The sequence below is a fragment of the Stegodyphus dumicola genome, chromosome 8 (assembly GCF_044657685.1).
Source record: "Stegodyphus dumicola isolate Sdum_Otavi_A_Nest chromosome 8, ASM4465768v1".
Lineage (NCBI taxonomy): Eukaryota > Metazoa > Arthropoda > Arachnida > Araneae > Eresidae > Stegodyphus > Stegodyphus dumicola.
The window spans coordinates 57,177,835-57,192,587 of NC_140775.1; the positions used below are offsets into that span (position 1 = coordinate 57,177,835).

The following is a 14,753-nucleotide window of genomic DNA, read 5'->3' on the forward strand; positions in this document are numbered from 1 at the left end:
ATCCAAGCTTTAATACAGCATGTTTCAAAAGTCCATTTGACCACATCTGAGTTATTTTCTTCTTGCAGTTATTTATATATAAAATATATATTGCGTGTATAAAAATATACTATAATAAGTTGATCTGTATTGGCTGAATCTGTACTGGCTTTTGTAAACATTTCTGCATTGGTTCAGCAGTTTGTGTTTGAAATACCATATTTTTTACTGTTTGCATTGAAGAAGTCTGTGCATGGAACTGTATATTAATGCAGTTGCTTTTAATGCAACCATCCTGTAAAAATATGCTTCACTTTGAAATCTGGTAATGCATTCTGTATGTTTATATAATCTGTAAATTATTATATTAAGTATAACAAATAAGCATCAAGACATTGAAGAAATTTAAAAAACAGTCTAATAACTTTTTTCATCTGTAATTTTTTAAAATTGTGGTGGTTTCTAATAACCACCTGGTAATTTCCCGTGGGATTCTTGAAGACTGTCTTAAGACTTTTGGATAAAATTTGATGTATTTTTTAGTTAGGAAATTGGATATATTTTTTAGTTCACCTTACCACAAAATATAGCTTAGTATGTTTTCTAACTTAATTTATAAATATATTGTTAACCATTATAAGTTTTAGAGGGTTTTTAATGTAGCTTTTGAAATAAGCACTCACAATTTTCTTTTCCTCTGCATTTGTCCAGGCATCACTTTGAATAGCTTACTTGAAAATTATATTTGTTGCAGTAACAAGAAAAATAATAATAATAATAAAATTGGAGAATTCATACTTTTTGGTAATTGTATTTGAACTTTGTGAAACCTCAGCAAATAATTTGGAAGACCATTAAATTAATGTAATATTAATTATGCACAAAATATGTAAGACATAGTTAAAAATTTCATAAATTTCTTTGCTTTTTATTTTCCTCAGGCTTATTCTGGCAAAAATTAAAACCTGAAAAGTAGAATTCTTAATAATATAGTTTGCAATTTTTAAAATCTTGATGAATGAAACTCTCAAATTACTGTAGAGAGCATTACTTTCTGGACTTGAATGTTTATATGTGTCCTAGTATGTATGCTATGTGGGTACCTATAATATCATTTATCTTCCTAATGCAGATTTCAGCAGGTTCCTAACTGACAGAAACACCACAGCTTCTGACAGGTTATCTAATCTGCCAAGTGTTCCAGGTGCCACATCTACTACACCGCCCAGTGCAATAAACAACCGGCGGCAGATGGACAAAGATGATGCTGACAGTGCTCTTTTTGCTTTGTAAAATTAGAAGAAATAGAAAATATATTTGCTTGATATTTTCAGAAAAGCACCATTTTATAAATATGTATTGCTCCAAGTTTTGTACAAGTGTTTGTATGTATGCTAAAAATACAATATGGATGGTGATAATCTTTCTCAAAAGTATTTTTACTACCTCTGCTTTGAAATCCACCACCCACCAGTGTCGTTTTAGTGATTTACTGATGCTTGCTTATGACAGTTGTTATCTGTTCTTTTTCTTTTCTGGTGTTATCATCAAAAATAAAACACTGAATAAACTCTTTATCTTTGTAAGCTTTAGAAAACATTTACTATATTTATAATTAATGTTAAATAAAGGTCTTTGTTTGGCAATTAGGTTTTCCTGTATACAGAAAGTTGACGAATAAAATAACATGTAGTTTGAATTTCTGTTTGTGAAATATATGTACTATATTATTTAGCAGTAGCATTTAATACAAGCATATTCTCAAGTGTCATTTTCGTCAAATTTTTAATTTTCTGAAGCCTCTGATTCATATTCCTTTTTAGTGCTTCTATTTTTCAAGTAAAAAATTCTTTTTGGTATTGATCAAATTTTCATAATAACTGTTAATGTAGTAAGTCACTTTCATTCTATTCTTCCATGTAAATTAATGTTTCTCATGTAGACAATCTAAAGTTAAATGCATGCTACAAAGAAGTTTGTCTGGTTATATGTGATTTCATATGAAAATGTTCATTGTTTAAGTAGTATTTTTGCTATTATTCTAATTATTTAACCATCATTAAAGCAATATTTATATGTAATTTCATCATTTTAATTTTTATATATGGATATTTCTTCACATCTTTAAATATTTGATTTACAAGTTGCCTTATTTTTAATAGATATATTTGAATTATATATATATAGATATATAACACATGCTTGTCCACAAAAACACATGCAGACAACATGGGTACTGAGTGAATTAAGTGTTTTGGTTATTATTAATCCCCCAAGTGGCATGACCATCTCGCCTTTATCTAATCATAGATTTTCTTTTTTTGATTACTTGATAAGTGTTGGCTTATACTTGAAATTATTTTCTTACTTTCTTTAATGACATAAATACCATATTAATTAATGGAAGTTAATGCACAAATTTAGCTAATAAAAACTGTTTAAAGAATAGATCAAAAAAGCTGCATCACTCAGAGGATTTAAAGTAGATTTTAAAAGATTTTCTCAATCTTGGTGTTTTAAAAAGTTTTCTCGCCTAATCTATCGAAGAGTTGATTCATATAAATAAATTTATGAAGCATGGGTAGGTGATTTAGGAATTGTTGAATACTGATCCCTTGACATATGAATGAAATTCAAAGTTGATATGTTTGAAAATTGTAAGAACAAACTTTAAAAACCTAAACTGTAAAAAATATAAGCATATCATATAAATTAATTAAATTCGTTTTCAATATCTTGGATGTCTGGCATGTACTAAACTCTATTTTAACATTTATAATAAATGTTGCATCCCAAACATTGTATGTCAAAGGGATAAGTTAATTGTGTCCTTTAAATGAGGGGGGGGAATCAAACTGTATAAAGGGAATTACTGCATGAACCTCATATTTAAAATCGTGGTGTGTTTATTATTTTTCATTGGCATCTTAATCAGTGAATTTTAAATTTAGTCTACTGATAATCGTCATGGAAAAAATTGTTAGAAAATAATGATTAGACTTATCTAAAGGTAGCTGAAAGTCAGAACTCAGTAGTATTGTTTTGCATTGTGATATCTTGTCATTGATTTCTGGCACAATTTGTTACTTTTATAAGTTTTTAAAATGTGGGTTTATAATCTTGTATTTTTATCTATGAAGTCTACTAAGCCTTAAAAACTTAGTAAAATTCTTTACTAAGTCTTAAAAAATATTGCACATTATAATTCAGAAATCTGTGTGAGATTATTTGAAAGTATTCATGTTAATTACTGATATCTTTATATATATATGTGTGTGTGTGTGTAATGTAGCTGTTTAATTTGGTCTTATCATAGATGTATTGAGCTTTCCATACATGGTTTCCAAACTGACTTGCTGGCATATATATCTATAATACATTTATTGACATCTTTAAATTTTATTTGCTTGCACTTGAAATGAATTTTTAAAATTACTTATTTAATTTTATTATATTGCTTTAAACAATTTATAATTTCTTAATTTTTAGCAGGAAAATGTCAGAAGGTTGTAATAATCCTTTTGTAGTACTGTTTATTCATGTATCGTAGATAAATTAAAAGTTGTAAAATTTATTAGTGATGGTTGAAAATTAACGAAATGCTATATATATTTTATTCATATTTCATGAACTTAATGTCAAATGAAAAATTAAAATTGATTTTTAATTAATTAATTAAAATAATTTTTTCATTGAAAGGGATGTAATTAAATGCTGTTATCAGTATAAAATGATGAAAGAGTTATAAAAATAAATGGCAAACATCTGAATTTCAATTATCTAGCTAAGATGGATGGCCTTAGAATAATTTGGTATAATATAATAAAGTGAAAAACTAAACAGTTTTTTTTATTTTTTATTTTTTATTTTTTTTTATTTTTTAATTTTTTTTTTATAAAGCAAATTAAATTATTTAGACAGCAGTTTGTCTTAAATTTTTATGAAGAATAAAAATACAAATCCGATATTAAACAATATATATATATGTGAATATTGCATGATTCAAGAAGATAAATAGAGAGTTGTGCAAAAAGCAGGAACTGTTAATTTTTTCTTTAATCAAAATGCCATTATTCTTTGACTAATCTGACTGGTGATCATAATGAGGAATGCAAGCTTTTAAATACCATATTATAAAAAATCTGTATATTTAGTTATATGTGATCTGTTTTGGCCTTATTTTCTTGAGATTAAAAGCACTTTTCAGATAAATGAAAAACAACCCATTGAGACAGAGCCTGGATTGCAAGAAAAGTTGTGGAAATTTTTTCATTCATATTGAATTAAGAAAATTCTCAAGCTTGAAGTTAACTGCATGGCATAATTATGCTCAGGTAGACATTTTGTATCTCTAAATACAGTGACCATTATTGTCTTTACTGATAGGAATCTCCTTGGGATTTTTGGGCTTGATGGCTGATATTCAAGATAGTGCCTCTTGTTTTCTGATGTAAAATGATATCCGTGTCTTATTGTCAGTGGTCGTGAGATCCAGACATAAATTTTCTTCGTTATAACAGAGAAAAAAGTATGCTTTGCTGCCATTGTATTTTCTTCTCATGTTTATCCAGCATTCTTGGCATCCACTGCCCTTACCCTTTAACAATACCTTAGATGATCTAATTTTTATGGGAAGTTTTGTCTGGAATCATAAAAGTGAGTGTTGACTTCTTTGAATAGTACTCTCAGTTTTGCTGATTATAGATTGACCTTTCTTATCATGAATGCTTCTTTTCACTGTGAGGAAGTTAGCTCATTATCTGGCTGTAACTGTTAAGTAACATTTTTCAAACCTTATCCTCATTTATTATGTTTTTTGTTATATTATTTCTATAAGTTTTCTAATGATTAGGACAAAAACAAAGAAATTGCAGTTATTGAAGAGAAGCTTGAAGAGCCATAAAATGATGTGCATCAATTCTTATCTTCTAGACATTTGCTATAATTAAAGTTGTGGAAATATTTGATGCTAATTTATGTAACCACATTAATGTAAACTAACATCTGTTAGTGAATTTGGAAAAACTGATGTTAAATTCTGTTAAGAATTAAATCATTTGCTAGAAATTCAGAGAACTGAGTAATAATTTGATTAATACTCCAAATTAATTGGAATATTGTTATAATATAAATAGTTCTTTATGTTCTTATATGTGATTATGTGTTAAATATCTATTTCTATTATATATGTTTGATGTTTGACAGCATTGTTATGCAGAAAGGAGTCATATCAATAAATCTATCTTAAATTTATTTTTTTGTAAACTTTATAGTTTTCAATTTTTCTGTTTTGTAATTGATTCAGTTTTTATGAAATTGTAAATATAAATGTAATATATCTCTCTATATATGTTGAATAAAGAATAATATATGTCTTCACTGAATTACTTCATATATGAATTTGATTTGATATATGTACATGTAAATAATATAAAATACATTTAATGAGTTCAAGCATAAAATAAAAAAGAATATATAACAAATATTATTTTGTATTTCATTTATAATATTTTTTGTAGAACAATAAGAATTACACCAGGGAATTATAAAAAATTGGTATTTTTAATTTCACTCTAAATAAAACTAATCATATAGCTTCAAACTTAATTTGTTACAGACATTTCCAGCAGTGCTTAATTTCCTCAAATTTACAAACATTATATTTTCCTTAGATTAAGATCATACAATAAAGAAGAATGTATTATTTTTCTGTAAGTTATCTTTGTGCCATCTAACAAGTTCATTTTATATGAAATTTATTTTTCACATAAAATGAATATTATCATGTATAATAACAGCATTTAGCCATAGTATAGAAAATGATGTCACCAAGATAATCTTAACGATGTCATTTATATATGGTTTAAAAAATTATTATTTCTATAAATTTGAGTTTTAAAACAAGATGCTAATTAAAATTTTATGCTCTGCTAATAGAGCTTTGTTTGTTTTTATTATTGCAAAGCCGCTATTTTGTGCAAATAGTTTCTTCAACAAAAGCTATAATTTTAAAAATTATTTGCTGTTTATTTTTATTATATCATTTTTACTTAATCTTACTTTTTATTGGCAATCAGTGATATACATATTTGGTCTCTTAATGAAAAAAATTGCAATTCATTTGTTCTGTGAAGGTAATGCTAAAATCTTACATTAATAATAATATTCCTCAATTCATAATTTTACAACATTGTAAATGTAGATTATGTAGATTATAATTTTTTAGACTCGTGGGAAATAAGAAATATCTTAATATTAAGTATTAGAATAAGCTTTTTAGATGCTGGATAGAGTTCAGTTCATAATTCTTTCTTGCAGAAATAATTTTTAGCTATAGTATAGTAATAAACATATTGAATACAATTAAATTTATTAATCCAGATCAATTGTTATATATTGGTGGCAAAAATTATCTTTACATACATAATAATGGTGATGTAATTATTGAGTGTGATTTATTTTGTTATGAAAAGACAAACCAAATTATAATTCAATCTGATTTGATTAATTTGTTTACGAAGTACAGAAGATGTCATCTGAAAGCATGGCAAGTAAAAGAAGTGCAATCACCCCATAGATTTTTGTATCTCGGGTCTGATGCCAGAATTTATCACATTATAGCAGTTTTCTTTTTAATGGCACCAAGATATCTGTTGGAAGTATTTTTGAGAGCTGTCAGTTATTTAAGAAGCACTTATGGAAATGGAAGATGACTGAATTTTTAAAGACAAATATTCTGTTTATCTGGAAACAGTTTAAACAAACGATTTCCATGAGATCACAGGGGGGGGGGGAACTGTTTTTAAATTCAATATCTGTCTGTATTATAACAAGAATTTGATAACTAGATAGCAAAGTTCAGAGCTTACAGATACCAATGGAACTACTGTACTGCAGCAGACTGTGATCAAAAGATTTAATGATAAGCATGCTGGAGAGCCAATGGTGTTTTTCACCAATTTTATAACAATACACAGCCCACTTTAATTGGTACAGGTCTGTTTTCTTCAGTGGCTAGTTAATATTCAGTTTAGCATGTGATTCTAAACATATTTATTTACATCTGGAAGGAAGATCAAGAAAGAGTCCTACCAAAATTAGTGAATATGATTGCATGGATTTGATGATGTAGTGAGTAACAATGATCAGTGGATGTGCTCTATGCATGCATTTGACAGAGGATCTATCTCTGATAACAGATATTGATGTAAAGCATTTCAGAGGTGCATATGGTTCTGACTTTCTTTTTATGTATGATAACTCATATGTACATCAAACAAGCTTAGTTTATGAATTTCTGGAAGGCAAAGGCACTGAGTAAATAAACTGGCTAATTGAATCTCACAAGAAACTTGTATGACATCCTTCAAAGGATATTTGCCGTGGCAGAAGTGTTGAATATTTTATTGGTGGAGAAATGGAACCAAATTTAATTAATTACTGTATGGAGAGCATGTAATCATGTGACATATGAATAGTATGACTTAGGCATAATTGTGTTCCTTATTAATAGAAAAGTTAAAATTTTGTTTCTAAAGTGCTCACTTATTATAAAACTACATTTTTGCTATATATTTTAACTGTGCTTGCTTCATAATATAGTTTTGTATCATATGCATTTATTTAGGTTCGTACATCATAATACTACATACCATCTCAAGAACTAAGAATTTTTTTTAAAAAAATCAGTATTTTTATGCATGTAAAATTAATTTTGAACACCAGTGTATTTCTTTCATGTTTGCACTAACTAATTTTAATTGCATGAAATTTATAACCTTTCTCTCCATTATTAAGGAAAATTATTTATCATATTTATTTCATGCATTTGATGTCATAATGTAATTTGAAGTTAATGAATTAAGATCAATTTCTAATTTTGTAGTGACTAAAACTTGCATTTAGTAAAATTAAAGTTCAATCAAAATTGTAAAATAATGTAATTTTACTCATTTGTATTATTTTATAGTTTCAGTTCTGTGGACCTTAGAATAGTTTTACCATAAGTTACTTCCTACTTGGAGATTATATCAGTAACTGCCTCTCCCTCTTTCAGTGATAAATTAAATTTACATTTTACCAGTAGATATGGAACTAAATTTATATTTAATTTACATTCTGAAGGCTATGAAATTATATATGTATTCATGTGTCTTTTTGTACAATTTTTAAAGATTTTTGACTGAAATATACTGCCAGTATGCTGATTCAAATATGAGATTTTATATGTTCTCTTCAAACAAATTATTTTTATAATTTATTTTGGATTAACAGTTTGAAATACTTGGAATTGGGAACCAAAATTTTAACCAGTATTTGAAATTCAGTTTGATGTAATAGATTAATTTATCAGATCCAAAATATAAAAATATAATACAGTAGAATCTTTATCATTTTCTTGTGTGTATCGTTCACCATTTTAGTCATGAATGAAGTTTTGTATGAGTAACACTGTTTATTCTTTCACTGATCATTTCTTGAACCAATTTCTTTATAATATTTCCAGCACAACATTACTCACATGAATCATCTGAAAACACAAATTTGATATATATATTTATTACTTTCATTAATTTCTCAGTGGACAACAAATTTTAAAATAAAATTGGACAGTTATGCTTTGCATCTGGTTATTGGACCTCTGCATCCAGCATCATTTCTGAATGTTAATTTTAACTTGTAACATGCAAAATGATGAAAACATTTTAAATCTTGAAAGTTGTATTCTTAAAACATGGCAAAATTCATCCAAAAAGCAAAGATCAGTATATGATATTTAATAAAAAAACAAAAAACCTTAATTTAGAGTGCTCTTGTTGAAAGTAATAGATGTTGTTTATTTTACATTGTATAACAGAGAATTAATGTATTGTTTATTTTTGGAGAATAATAAAATATTTTACTGTATGCAAAGGAAAAGAAGCAAACAAGTGGAAAACTGATGTTTGTGTGAATGCAATGTGCACATAATAGCTTTATGAATTAAGCTTTTATGAAATGAAACTTCTACAGAAAACAAAATTCAGTTAATAAATAGTTTAATTTTCAACAAATAAAAACAAACAAGTTCAGGATTAAAAAATTATTACATTTCCATTAAGTATGTAAGAACACAACTATAGAATATCTGTAAATAAAACCTACCTATAAATAGAGAATGAGCAAATTCATGTTACTTTTTTTTTTTTTTTTTTTTAAATTTTACTTTAAAAAAATGGTTGAAAAATAGTTTTTTTGCTGTGCTACTCATTAGAATTAATTATAATGGATAGATTCTTAGATAAGATATTTGCTGATTAAATTATTGCATGGCTGTAATGCAACAGGATCATGCAATAGTTTTATTGATTCTTTCATTACTCTTATTTATTAATACCTAAGACTGAAACACTGAGTAATGAAATGATATGGAATTTATAGAATAAAATGTAAAAATAAAGGTTTTTAAAGAAGTAGTTGGAAGTAGAATGATTATGAAACACAATAAAATATATTTGATTATTGAAGAAATAATTCTAATATGCATGACCGCCCAGTTGCTATAGTGGTCAGGGAAGCTGACTGCGATGCCGAAGGGCCTGGGTTCGAATCCCGGAGAAGGCATGGTTGTAACTGTCCGTCCCTTCATAGAAAAGGCGATGGTGGCCCACGTATTAGGTGCCTCCATAATAAAGAGACCACCACATCCAGACTTGTATAAATTAAAGTTACATTTGTAATTGTTCACAATCTTCCATTGGGGGGGGGAAGAAAATTCTAATATGCACTTCATATGAATTTATATTAAATATTAATTTACAAGCAAATACAAATTTTAATAAATAAAATAAGTCTGTCAGAATTTATTAAAAAGCAATCTCGCATATTTTGCATAAATTATATTAAGGATTTGTATTTAAATATACACAGAAAACTGCTTGTGTTAACTACAAAGGTATTTTAATTCATTTGTGCATTGATTGAACCCATCTCATTCAACATCAAATAATGATAGAAGGAAAGGAAACGTCTAAATATATTACTGATGATTTTCATCTAATGAATATCCAATTTTAATTGCTGAAAATATTTTTCTTTTGAGCAGAAAATTCTACAACTTGACTTTATGAATTAAAATAAATAGCCAAACAAATAAAACTCTGAAGCTCTTTTGGTTTGCTTAGGTTCTCTTCCTGGTGATTGAACAGGCTGAGCATGAGGATTTAGCATTTGCGGTAAGAATAAAGGCTAGTTTTCCTTAAAAACTTCTCCATGCCATTTTGCCATAACCAAATAGTTGAATGAATTATTAAAACCAACAAAATAAATCTTGAAATTCTTATTAACAAATGTACTAATTTAATAGACTAGAAATACATGCTTCAAATTTTTATGCGAGATTCTTAAACCATATAATGAAATCTGAAAATTTATTAGATTACTATTAAAATGAAATTCATATTTTGTCAAATTCATTTTAATAGTAACAATCTTATTAATCAAACTTTGTGAAATAATCAGCAATGATGTAGCACAGCCTTCTTGCTAAATAAAAATTTTTGCAACATTAAAATCCCAATATTCTACTTCAATTTTTAATATACCACAAAATCCAAATGTGCTTTCTTCAGTATCGGTGATTATACCAAAAACAAAACAAACATTTATATCACATAAGTGCTATTCTGTACAATAAAAAAATTCTATACAGAAAACATATACATTTTTATACAACACAATTTTATGAACACAGATAAAACTTATTTTTCCAGTTATTTGGCTTTTCATATTTTGTACAAATTAACTATGCCCTAAATCTTGGCACACTAAAATTTAACTGATATTAATTCATATTTATTGACATTCTATAAATTTATAATAATTAGATATAATAAAAAATATTAAATTTATTATAAATATATTTTAATGAGTTCCACATATTAAAATTTTAGACATGGATATTTTATTTTCAAAACTTATTGCAGATTTTAAATTAACTATCGGACAAACGGTGAGGAAACGAAACATCATACAGAAGGGGAAAGGAAATAAAATTTGAAAAATGGATTTTTGCAATTTAAAATACTTTCTGACGTCAACACATATCACAAAAAAGACAGAAACAAAAACTTTTAAGGATTAAACAATCTTCATAAGAATTTTGAAGTTTCATCTCCAAAAAAATATGGATTTGTGTTTTTGCCTTTTGAAACAAGTGATTCATATATTTTTTGTGAAAGAAGACTGAATCGTTTAACTTCCTGCAGGATCACATCAAATATTTAAAAAGTATTTTAATGCAAATTAATTTTACATGATTATTCAATTTAAGCAAACATTTCTTATATAAGTAGAATGAAACTGCAAATACTTTTTTAACCAAGGTAAAAACAAGATTTATTTAAGCTTACAACTTTGATTCATTTTTTAACACTTGCTTTTATTTCTTTTTGCAGGAATGTGGGAAAATAATAAAAAAATTAGATTAGTTTATTAATATTCAAAGTTACTTGATTTACTAACCAGTAATATAAAATTATTTTATTTAGAAAATTTATTTTCGTAAAGACAAATTTTTAAATGAGAATTCAATAAGATAAAAAAAAAAAAAATTATTCAGAATTGTAAAAAATTTTATTCAGAAAATTTATTTTCGTAAAGACAGTTTTTTAAATGAGAATTCAATAAGATGAAAAACATAATTAAAATAAAAAAAGAAAGATTTCTTATTTATAGATAATAAATAAATAAAATTCAATATTAAACCCTTTTTTTAAATTAATTTCACTCTGTAGATACAAAACTGTAAAATTATATATTTTTTAAAGCTGCAGTTATAAAATACAAATAACATTACAACACTTTCCTATTTTAACATGATTCTCATTCCATAGGCAATATCACATTCAGTTTTGATTCTATAAGAAAACATTGTAAAAAATTTAGCATTTGTTACTTTCCATACACTCTTAATGAAAATCAAAATACTAATAATACACATATTGTTATTTCAGCCCTTTTTTCTGTAATTAATCATAAATAATGATATATAAGAAATAATTGGTGAAATATAAAATGATGTGCATTCATGAATTTTTGAAAATTTGAAGCATTGGCAATGATACGTATTATTCAGTTAGCAAACAGTTATTAAAATGATATTTTTCCTTTTCAGAGTATGGCACAAGGTAAAATAAATTTTAAGATGATGTCAAACAGGATCTATTTTCATTAGAAGACTATGGAGAATAATGGAACCATCTTCCTTTGTATACCATTCTAAGTCATTATTGCTGAAATGTATATCAATGGGATCTCGAGCACCTAATTGTTGTGGACCAACTGTATAAGAACCAGGTCGCACATAAACTTGAAAAGCAGCTTTAACATGATAAAGCTTCTTAGTTTTTGAATCTATAAACCTGCAAAGATTACATAAAATATTTAATTAATTTCTTATTTGTTTATAGTAAATGACAGCAGGAGTAAAGACTACTGATATTAAATTTCAGTTTCAAATAATATCTGAATGCATTTGAAAACAAAAAAAAAAAAAAAAAAAAAAAAAAAAAAAATACATACATTCTATTCTCATTTTATATTCGAATAATGATGAAGTCAATTATTTCATAGGTACTTTCTATGCAATGCATAATCTGAATAAGCTATGTATTCCCTAAATGCACTTCTCATACATAATTATAAATGGATATCTAAGAAATATATAAAAAGTAAATGACTAAACATTTTATTTGCTCTTTCAATTAAAAAAAATTCTGAAATAAAGCATTTCTATTTTTTAACACTAAACTATTCATTTCATTATTCACTGTGCATTAACTATTCATTTTATTATTGATTTCAAAAAATAGTTTATGTTAAACAATGTACATAGTTAGTATTTTATAAAGTATTAATCTTAATTTTCAACCAATATTGTAATATTACTTGTGCATGTCTGTTTATTTACATTTACAGTAATAAAACTGTAAGACATTACAATAAATACTTACTCGTCTGCAGGCGAAAATTTTGAGGATCCAGCATAACGCATTGTAGGTGATATTAAAACATGGCTGCCATTTGTATCCTTAGACTTTTCACCTTTGTCTGCAACTTTTCGACGAACTTTAAAACCTAACTTTTCTAAGTCAAACAAGAACATCAAATATAAATAAATAATAAAATCACAGAAAAAGATCAAGTCTTTAAGTCTGAATTTATAAACCAAAACTAATAAATTCAATTAATGTGATAAATATATTCTCCTCACCTAATAAAAAAGCATACTTGGCAATAACTGTTAGTTACACGTAAATTAATAAAAATAATAGTAATAAAAATAGTACTATCAAATCCAACTTATTTCAATTTCTTTTAGATGAATAATTTATTGTATACAATGTCTTTAAAAAGGAGATAAGTTTTATTTCCAATGTATTAATTCTAGAAGAAAAAAATCTCAACATTGTCTGCTGGAAGGTTTTGTAAAAATAAAATCTGCTAGTAATATGGTTCCTTAGAATAACAATTTTATTTAAGAACTATTCATTATGCTCTAATTAAAATAAATTCATATATTTATAGCCAAAATTCACGAAGACCATATGTACACATTAACTTAAATTTGGGACTTTTTAAAATTAATTCATAGAGCAGCTACAAAATGAAAAGTGATGAATAGTTTTGTAGTAGATGATATATTACAGCATCTACAATTAAATTTGTAGGTAGCCCTTTATTTCAAGTGAAACTTTATTGAGCATATTCTTTAAATCTTGACTTTAAGGGTCTGAAATATTTTCCTTTTTAATTAATTTGCTAACTTGAAAATTACTAATTTCAATTTTCTTTCTAAAGAGACTAATTAAATTGTTAGGAATGTTTTTACAAAATTTTGAACTTTATTTTAAGAAACTTAAATTGAAATACATCACTAAGATTAATATATTAGAAAATAAGCCCATGTGGTGATTTTTTTCAAATGTATTGTATATCAACTAATTATTAAATTAATTTATGAAACAGAAATCATAAACAAGTTGAATAACAAGAATAGTTTGAAAAACTGAGATTGCATTGCTTGCTTTTGTTCCATCAACTTTTTTTTTTTTACATGTACATGAAGTCCAGAAATATTAGAAAGAGCAGATATTCTGAGGGTCCAACCCCTAAAAAATTATAATATTAATGTATATATTAATTTACCATCTTTATATATAGCCATACATACCTGGAGGTAAAAGTTTCCCATGCTCCAGAATGCGTCGCACAGATCCAAATCCAGTGCCATGGAAAGCTACATGCCATTTATCATTAAAGCCTCCTTTTTCTGCCTTAACAGCTGTTCTGTATATTGAAATATTTTTTTTTTTATTAAATATATATATATTTATGTATAAAACTCTCCCCATGTACTTAATGGGTGTATTTAAATGCATCATGAAACCCATTGCATGGCAATAACTGTTAGTTATATGTAAATTAATAATAAAAATAATACAAAAAAGGAAAAACAAAATCAATGTGTTCCTTCAAAAAAATTTGATAATATTCTAAGGATTATATAATCAGGTCTGCTAAAAAATTTAAAAATACGTAACAAAGCAGTAACATGCTAGACAGCAGTTTCAAAAGAATTCAAATTACAGTCTAATTTTCTGAAACTAGTTATAAGAAGACTAAGCACTATTTCTTAAAAAACCTATACTAAGCATAATACTAATGTATTAGAAAAGTGAATATTAAAACATGTGTTTTGTGCAGTAACTTATTTTGCTTAAACAATGAACTCT

At 26.1% G+C, this 14,753-nt stretch overlaps 2 protein-coding genes across 5 annotated transcripts in view; one reads left to right on the plus strand and one right to left on the minus strand.

Moving 5' to 3' along the window:
* The window catches only part of LOC118197057 (target of Myb1 membrane trafficking protein-like), a 91,236-nt gene extending 82,808 nt beyond the window's left edge, over positions 1-8,428 (plus strand). For all 4 annotated transcript variants that reach the window (XM_085821877.1, XM_085821878.1, XM_085821879.1 and 1 more), the window contains one exon: positions 1,112-8,428. In XM_085821877.1, the coding sequence (XP_085678003.1) occupies positions 1,112-1,272 (161 nt within the window). In that variant the 3' untranslated portion in view covers positions 1,273-8,428. The remainder of the gene's footprint in view (positions 1-1,111) is intronic.
* Positions 8,429-9,155: 727 nt separating this feature from the next.
* The window catches only part of Neurl4 (neuralized E3 ubiquitin protein ligase 4), a 119,757-nt gene continuing 114,159 nt past the window's right edge, over positions 9,156-14,753 (minus strand). Inside the window, exons 22-24 of the mRNA XM_035352353.2 lie at positions 14,192-14,307; positions 12,972-13,104; positions 9,156-12,380 (exon numbers count right to left, since the gene is read on the minus strand). Coding sequence (XP_035208244.1) covers positions 12,170-12,380; positions 12,972-13,104; positions 14,192-14,307 — 460 coding nt within the window. The 3' untranslated portion in view covers positions 9,156-12,169. The remainder of the gene's footprint in view (positions 12,381-12,971; positions 13,105-14,191; positions 14,308-14,753) is intronic.